At 38.6% G+C, this 9,310-nt stretch overlaps 1 protein-coding gene across 2 annotated transcripts in view; it reads right to left on the bottom strand.

The window, feature by feature from the left end:
- Nucleotides 1–4,659: 4,659 nt before the first annotated feature.
- The window catches only part of LOC107694264 (PDZ domain-containing RING finger protein 4-like), a 62,155-nt gene continuing 57,504 nt past the window's right edge, over nucleotides 4,660–9,310 (bottom strand). For both annotated transcript variants that reach the window (XM_016493910.1, XM_016493909.1), the window contains exons 5-8: nucleotides 8,462–8,524; nucleotides 7,378–7,479; nucleotides 6,785–6,901; nucleotides 4,660–6,445 (exon numbers count right to left, since the gene is read on the bottom strand). In XM_016493910.1, the coding sequence (XP_016349396.1) occupies nucleotides 4,850–6,445; nucleotides 6,785–6,901; nucleotides 7,378–7,479; nucleotides 8,462–8,524 (1,878 nt within the window). In that variant the 3' untranslated portion in view covers nucleotides 4,660–4,849. The remainder of the gene's footprint in view (nucleotides 6,446–6,784; nucleotides 6,902–7,377; nucleotides 7,480–8,461; nucleotides 8,525–9,310) is intronic.

Here is a 9,310-nt window from a genome sequence, read left to right on the forward strand (position 1 = left end):
TTAGCAAATGGCTGCAATATAACAAAGAGTGAAAAATTGAAGGGGGTCTGAATACTTTCCGTACCCACTGTAGATAGATAGTTAGTTAGTTAGTTAGTTAGTTAGTTAGATGGATGGGTGGGTGGATGGATAGATGGATGGATTAGATAGATATTGTTGGTTAGATGGATACTCAAATGGATGGATAGATATGGATTTTCAGATGGATGGATGGATAGATAAAGATTCTTGGTTGGTTGGTTAGTTGGATGGATGGATGGATGGATGGATGGATGGATAAAGATTGTTGGTTGTGTTGATGGATTTTTTTTCAGCAGTTAACAAGAAAAATGGGACTTTAAATGGACAAACGGGAATGTCGAGGTTTCTGACCTCTATTTTAATGATGCTGCACGAAAGAAAGCAACATGGGTTATGATTGTTGTGAGGGTGTGTAAATGATGACAGAATTTTCATTTTTTTTGGGTGCACTATTATTTTAAAGTAGATTAAGCTCTTCTTCTAGGTGAAGTGCGAATATCCCATAGACTGACAGCAGTGCTTTCCATTATTCTTTGTAGTAAAGTAGGGAGAGCGAGAGAGAGAGATGGCGAGAGGAAAAAGGCACTTGCTTTGATATCCCTTCTCTCATTTCACAAGTCTCTGCTCTGTCAGTCATAATGAGCATTTATGAATAAATAAATGTGAAAGAGAACCTTAACGAGGTAAACGACTGGCACACATACATAATACAGCATCTTTTCGCTATATTCATTCTGAGAGAATATCCTTCCCCATCAGGGCTGTAATTCAAGACATGCAGGAGGAGCAATTTCTAGTAATTAGGAAAAGTTTATAAAACTGAGAGTTCGGCTTAGGCTGAAGATTGAAAACATGAAAGATGGAAAGAATCTAAAGACTGAACAGCTAATGGAGAGGATTTATGATGAGAGACACACAAACCTCCACATGCTGAGAATTCAAGAATGTATTCTGAGCTCCTGTGGCATACATTTTGTTGGCAATCCTTCTCATTAATCAGTAACACAAAAGAGCTTTCTATCAGCTGTATTACACAAGTGATTATGGATAGATTCTTACAGTTAGAATATTGTAATTCCTTAAAAAATGACCAGCTAACTGGTAAATAATTGCTTTATTTACTTGCTAAAGTCAATTTTTACTCATATTTGGTGCCTAGTGTTTTGAACCCCAACAGTACAATAGGGATGTGTTCAAAAGGGTCTCAATGAAATCAGTGTTCAAGCGACTCAATGCAGCTGAGGTTTATGGCACCCGTGCATGAGACCTACGGAAACGTTATCAATTTGAAACAGAGGCAGACAGGTCTTTACATGCAGCACACATTCATACCAAAGATGAAAAACATTAGACTTCAAAAAGCCTCCAACCTCCCTCACACACAAACCATCCAAACAACCTCAGGCAGCTTTCATCCAATCAGAACAATCAGTGTAAAAATAATCTGCACATATTACCAAACTAATATCAAATGATCTTTTTATGTATTCATATAGGATGTTAGATTAATATATTTAACTGTATTTGTGTCATACTGTCATATCTAACTGGTATTTTGTCTGGTTTTCAACATCCTTAAAATGACTAATTTGCTTGTGCGAGCAAAATTGCATCAGATGCATTCTTTGAATTTATTTTGATTATTTTTTCACTATTAGCAAATTAAGCATTTAACTATAAATCTAACAATTTCTTGTGGATTATGCCTAAAATAAGACTGAACAATTCATTAACTGGGTAAGAAAAGGAAACATAATATCTTAACAGCTAATTAAGCAATATTTGCTTCTGTTTAGATACATATTACCAACAAAAATACTAGTTAAGAACTTTTTTTTTTTATCAAATAGAGTGCAGTGTTTGATGGTCTGACAGCAAGATGAACATTAAGGTATTTATGCAAAGAATTACATTTACAGTCAAACAGATTTGATTTTAATGCAACTGTCTGTCAGGATGTCAGTTTAACAATGGCAGGTGTGGTATTTGGCTGAGATGCGAATCGGACAAATGCCAATGTTGTCTGAATCTAATGATATAATCGCAGTTTATCTCAGCAATGCAGTTCTTGATCCCAAGGTTAATTACTTCAAGCAGTCAATCAAGAAACCAATCAATCAAAGCCGTAAGCTACAAATATCTTTGTATGCTGAACAAAACTGGAAAGCCTGGAAACCATTATTTGAGAAGGAAGGATTACACGACTAATTTTTAAGTTATATAACAATAATTTATTATCCGTTTTTCCTCATGTAGCACACCTAGAACATATAGACCTGGCTACAAAGTTGTTTTACACATCAAAAAGAGACTAAAAACATGACAGCAAGATTACTCAAGGTGTCTCTTCACAACCTGTGGTAGAAAACTGAGCCTCTATACAAGGCACAATGAGAGTGGTAGAAACTCCAAGTTTAGTGCTTGACTGAGATACAGACTGGGTCATTTGGCATTATAAAGATGGAATAAGATAACTTATTAGACTCAAAAATATAAATAATGTTCATACAGAACAGTACAAAAATCGTACGTATTGTATACAATACCATTAAAATGGTAACATCGTGCAGTATGTCAAACGACTCTTGTAAACCCATTAAACTGCAGTGAAGACCTTTACCCATGAAGATCTTGATAAGAACAGTTACAGATATTTACATTTCAGATTTAAAAGATGTAATGGCAGCAAAAGCCAATATTCAAGTATTGTATTTTATATCGCATGAAAACTTGCCATTTATAAAATACAAATGCAAATGCATGGAAAGAAACACTACATTAAACCACAATGTAGTGCGTAAAATCCTATTAAAACTGTCTTTTATACATTCTAGTACGAAAACACGGCGAGGTCTACGTGTCAACGTGTCAATATATCAAAAGAGTTTTTGACCATTCACATTTCTTGAAGTCTTGAGTTTAGTTGAAATGAGTTTTCACAAAGTATTACTCAGTTTCACAAAACATGAAAAATATCTGCATCTTCACCTTTATAAAATGGCCACTTGGAATGAGGCAAGTACATAAACCGAGACCTTGGGTCATGTACTTCACTAAACTGTGGTGACAGAAAGGAAGGCATTGTGAACTTTGGTGCCCTCGGGTGCTCGTGCTCCATGGCTCATGAGCTCTTGAATGGTCATCCAGTTGTCAAGGATCTTCTTGTTTCGTTTCTTCAGCATCTTCTTATGGCTGAGCTCCAGGATGCTGACCTCTCCACTTGCCGTCCCCATAAACTAATATCAAATGATCTTTTTATGTATTCATATAGGATGTTAGATTAATATATTTAACTGTATTTGTGTCATACTGTCATATCTAACTGGTATTTTGTCTGGTTTTCAACATCCTTAAAATGACTAATTTGCTTGTGCGAGCAAAATTGCATCAGATGCATTCTTTGAATTTATTTTGATTATTTTTTCACTATTAGCAAATTAAGCATTTAACTATAAATCTAACAATTTCTTGTGGATTATGCCTAAAATAAGACTGAACAATTCATTAACTGGGTAAGAAAAGGAAACATAATATCTTAACAGCTAATTAAGCAATATTTGCTTCTGTTTAGATACATATTACCAACAAAAATACTAGTTAAGAACTTTTTTTTTTTATCAAATAGAGTGCAGTGTTTGATGGTCTGACAGCAAGATGAACATTAAGGTATTTATGCAAAGAATTACATTTACAGTCAAACAGATTTGATTTTAATGCAACTGTCTGTCAGGATGTCAGTTTAACAATGGCAGGTGTGGTATTTGGCTGAGATGCGAATCGGACAAATGCCAATGTTGTCTGAATCTAATGATATAATCGCAGTTTATCTCAGCAATGCAGTTCTTGATCCCAAGGTTAATTACTTCAAGCAGTCAATCAAGAAACCAATCAATCAAAGCCGTAAGCTACAAATATCTTTGTATGCTGAACAAAACTGGAAAGCCTGGAAACCATTATTTGAGAAGGAAGGATTACACGACTAATTTTTAAGTTATATAACAATAATTTATTATCCGTTTTTCCTCATGTAGCACACCTAGAACATATAGACCTGGCTACAAAGTTGTTTTACACATCAAAAAGAGACTAAAAACATGACAGCAAGATTACTCAAGGTGTCTCTTCACAACCTGTGGTAGAAAACTGAGCCTCTATACAAGGCACAATGAGAGTGGTAGAAACTCCAAGTTTAGTGCTTGACTGAGATACAGACTGGGTCATTTGGCATTATAAAGATGGAATAAGATAACTTATTAGACTCAAAAATATAAATAATGTTCATACAGAACAGTACAAAAATCGTACGTATTGTATACAATACCATTAAAATGGTAACATCGTGCAGTATGTCAAACGACTCTTGTAAACCCATTAAACTGCAGTGAAGACCTTTACCCATGAAGATCTTGATAAGAACAGTTACAGATATTTACATTTCAGATTTAAAAGATGTAATGGCAGCAAAAGCCCGTATTCAAGTATTGTATTTTATATCGCATGAAAACTTGCCATTTATAAAATACAAATGCAAATGCATGGAAAGAAACACTACATTAAACCACAATGTAGTGCGTAAAATCCTATTAAAACTGTCTTTTATACATTCTAGTACGAAAACACGGCGAGGTCTACGTGTCAACGTGTCAATATATCAAAAGAGTTTTTGACCATTCACATTTCTTGAAGTCTTGAGTTTAGTTGAAATGAGTTTTCACAAAGTATTACTCAGTTTCACAAAACATGAAAAATATCTGCATCTTCACCTTTATAAAATGGCCACTTGGAATGAGGCAAGTACATAAACCGAGACCTTGGGTCATGTACTTCACTAAACTGTGGTGACAGAAAGGAAGGCATTGTGAACTTTGGTGCCCTCGGGTGCTCGTGCTCCATGGCTCATGAGCTCTTGAATGGTCATCCAGTTGTCAAGGATCTTCTTGTTTCGTTTCTTCAGCATCTTCTTATGACTGAGCTCCAGGATGCTGACCTCTCCACTTGCCGTCCCCATGGTCTCCCTGAGGCACTCAAGCCGGCTCCTCTGCATGAACTCCCTCCTGCGCCGCTGTTCTCTAGCCCGTGCTAGCTGCTGCTTGCGTTCTTCTTTACTCCAGTACCGACCCATTTTCAACTCGCTGACTGCATCGTCATCTGTAGTCATCCCACCGCTGCGTTCCTCCCGGATCCGTAAGGCTCGTTCGCGCAGGATGCGGTCTCGTGCGGGCCGACGTGCCACATACCTGGTTCCGTCTGCTCGCACTTTGACCTTCCATTCAAGTCGGCCAGTAGGCGTGGGACCAGGCCGTCCACGGAGGCTGAGGAGGCTAAGCTGGCTCTGAGAGTACTCAAGAGAGGAAGAGGAATGCTGTTGTAGGAGCTGTAGGTAACTCTGGTAGTGTCGTGTGCTGGGAGGCTGGGTTGTGGTGTTGCTGTGGTAGGGCGAATGGTAAGGCTGAGCAGTTGCAACCCTATTCCGGTTTCTTTCTTTCTCACAGCGCTCATCATCAGCTGGAAGCGCTGGGTCTGACTCCGAAGGGTTGCTGGGGCTTTGCTCCAAGCTGCTGGAGAAGGCCTGACTGGGTCCTTGTGAACCAGGACTGGTGATGGGGGTCTGTAAGGGTGGTGTGGAGCTGGTGTATGTATGGGCACGACTGCAAATAGGGCTACTTTGGCTGGGTAATGACAAGATGGGACTACTGTAGGGACTCTGCAGTTGTTGGGTACTCCGAATGTTCCTTTGATTGGTCAGATGGACTCGACGCTGTAGAGAGTGATCTGGTGAACATTCTGTTCCCAGAGGAGTTGAACGGGAACTTTCAGCTGTATTGTAGGCACTAGAGCTGTCTTTATCTCTGAGCTTTTGACTTTGTAGTCTCTCAGGATGCTCGTTAATATCCGCAAGCTTGCCACGACGCAGTCGACTTTCTTTATCCGTTCGAGGAGAGTCGTGCTTGCTCCTGCGCAGCTGGTGGGCTTGCATGATGCTCTGGCACTCACGTTCAATGCTGCGCAGCTCTTCGTTGAGCATGTGCAGCTCCCGTGCCACTCCGCTTCCGCCCTGCTCCGTCAGGCTGCACTCAATAGTACTGCTTCGCCTGTAGACCAACCCGCATTCTCCACCATTACGGATCTGGCACTTGAGCTCCAGGAGTTGCTGAAAATGGTCACACTTCACCCCATTCTCGCTCAACCTGCCCTCCTGACCCTTCTCTTGCCTGGTTAAGCAAACGGTGTCCATAGGAACCAAATGTGAGCCCACTTCCCACCTGTCCCGAAGTTCTTTTTGAGTCCGTGTTTGGGGATGAGAGAGCAATTCATGTTCAGAGCTGTCCTCAAAGCTGCATTTTACGCCACTGTCCTTCTCCAGAATGGTAGAGGAACATGTTGCTGTATCAGTACTTGCTGAGGCATCCTCATATCTTTTAGACTGCAAAACAAGAACAGACACAACCCCTTAATGCCTGTCTTAAAGGGGTCATATGATGCAATTTCAATTTTTCCTTTCTCTTTGGAGTGTTACAAGCTCTTGGTGCATAACAGAATGATGAGCTTTGTAAAAATCGACTTGTTTCAGAAAGGCGGGGCATAGAGGAGAAACAATAATGTACATTATGTGGAAAATAATGTGTTTTTTGAACCTTAAACCGCATAAACACATTGCATTACACCAAATACACAAAATAATGTTCTTTTTAGCAAGGTCATATGACCCCTTTAACATAAGACTTGGTCCTGTGGAACTTTTAGCAAATATGGTCACACTTACCCGCTTTACACAACCTGCTGTTTGAAGAATTCCCTCTTTTTTCTGTTCTTCTAAAATCTCCATCTTCAGCTCCTCTAGGAAATCTTGATGGTCCTCATCAAGCCAGCTTCCATCCATCTAAGAGAGAAGATCTCAGTAGGGTTCACAACTTTTGGACAAACCAAAGGGTCAAGGTTTGGCATCTCATGACTATTAGATGCCATAGTAGATGACATAACTACAAAAAGGATATTTTTACTTTGATGGCCATTCTAAAACAGGTGCATATTCTGGTGGAATAATTTATTTATTTATTTATTTATTTTTTGCAAGGGTCATATGAATCAGAAATATCTAATTATACTTTGGTAGATATTTTGCTCTTAAAAGCATTAAATTGACTTTATAGTTTTCGCTGTTTGCTGCCTTTGACATCAAAGCTCAGGATTGTCACTAGTGAAGGGTTTTGGGATCAGCATCATTTTCATGTGGTGCTAGAGAAGTTACATGGCATTTATGGCTCAGGTGATTGGCTCACAAAAACATTTACATTAAAATGCCACACAAAGAGAACTGTGGCACTAATGTGGGTTAAGATTGGCTACCAGTCTCACCTGTCCTTCAGGTCTGGTGACAAGTAACACTATAGATCTGGAATTTTCATTTGAGAGGAGAGCGACAGCCTCTTCCCTGTTCTGCACGTCATGACCATTTATCTGGAGGAAACATGGACACAGAGAGACAATTACATACACACAAAGATAATGACAGAGTGTCAGGATTTTCATACCGGAAGCACACTTCATCAATGACAGAAGTGGAGCAAAATTGCATTTCCTCACCCACCCCAAAACTAGGCCCCCCCTTCTGAGATAACAACCTCCAGTCAATTATGCATTTATTGGAGGAGAGACTTTGCATCGATTACTAAGACTGCCGACTGGGCTGCAGGAGCCACAGCATTTATAAAAAGCTGTTGTGGCGGTACACGCCTAGACACACAATTAAGCAGCCTTTGACAGGTGCCGTTCATCTTTTCTTCTATAGAGTAATGGCACTGTCAAAAGAAGATAATAGGGGTGGAGAGAGTGAGACAGACGTGCACTGAACCACTGTATTCATCTCCCTCACTGTTACATCCACAGATGCCTTGGTGTCCTTTGTATTTCGCTCTCTTTATCTTCTTTTGCTCATAAATTCTCCAAACCTTTAACCCTACTGTCACTGCTGAATGTCACACCAACTTGGTCTACATTCTGCAAAAGCAGAACCATTTAAAAATGATATTAAAGTGTAATTTATCATGGTTTTCCAGTTGTATACCACTATATACAGTGAGAATTCATTATATTAATACATTTTAAATACATTTAGCTTTATGTTGATATATATTTATTTAAATTATGATTAAAGGTAAAACAAAATGAATTTTGAATTTATATGAATTTATAACGTAACATTCCAAATAAGCATAGTATGTGTACATTGCAAGCAAGAACATTTTGGCAAGTAAAAAAAAAAATATTATAAATATTTTTAATTTTACACCAATGAATCCAGCGTGTTACCAGAATTTTGGACACACTACCACATCATCAAGACCATAATCTGGATTCATAGGATGATGGAAATACCTTGTACAATTAGGTTGTGAATGAGCACTTGTAAATGTGTGTAACAAAATTAAATGTATCCCACCTGTAAAATTCTGTCTCCCTCTCTGATGCGTCCATCCCTCGCAGCTATGCTGTTGAGCTCGACCTATCAACAGCACAACAAACATGGCATCAATATGTAAATTGTCATAATTCATCGGAACACACCCGCAATAATTCCCTGACTTATCACAAAAAGAATTTAATATTGTAATAGATTCATTTGCATATCTTTTCTAAAATCAGAAAAATCAATTCCTTTCAGACTATTTACAAAGGAAGTCAAAATAATGCCCCCATATAACATAATGATTGGAAGTGAATACTGCAGAATATATAAAGGACGTGGGAATATTTTTCTTGCTTCTCCCCCCAAAAGTAATACATATTTATATATTCAGCATGCTAATTAAAACAACCATATTCCTTATAAGAATTTATATAAGAATCTATGCTGGTTAACTTTTCTTCCTCTGAAATGAAGATCTCACATATCAGACATGCTGATAGAAGAGGGAGAAAACATCATGGCAGTACATCGACGAGCATTATATGCATAAATGCATTTTTAATGACTAATATTTGCATAACATACCCCCCCAACAGACATGTATGAATAGAACTTTTCTGTAGGTTGTTTATGATACATTTTCTGGAGATGATACAAAAAGGAGAAGCGATTCAACTTGTTTAATGACAGGTGCTCCACATTTACATATCTCTGAGCATGAAATGGTGTAAGAACAGGCAACATCTGTACAATAAAGTAGAATTCTCTCTGTCGAAATGCAGTCCCTGGTTTCAGCCTTTGTTTTCCTTTGGTATGTCAAGTAGGTGAGAGATAAAAAAGTGCCATTTTACACTCCACAGGAGACGGGGGGGGGGGGGGGGG

Source organism: Sinocyclocheilus anshuiensis, unplaced genomic scaffold, assembly GCF_001515605.1.
Source record: "Sinocyclocheilus anshuiensis isolate Anshui unplaced genomic scaffold, SAMN03320099.WGS_v1.1 scaffold1316, whole genome shotgun sequence".
NCBI classification, from domain to species: domain Eukaryota; kingdom Metazoa; phylum Chordata; class Actinopteri; order Cypriniformes; family Cyprinidae; genus Sinocyclocheilus; species Sinocyclocheilus anshuiensis.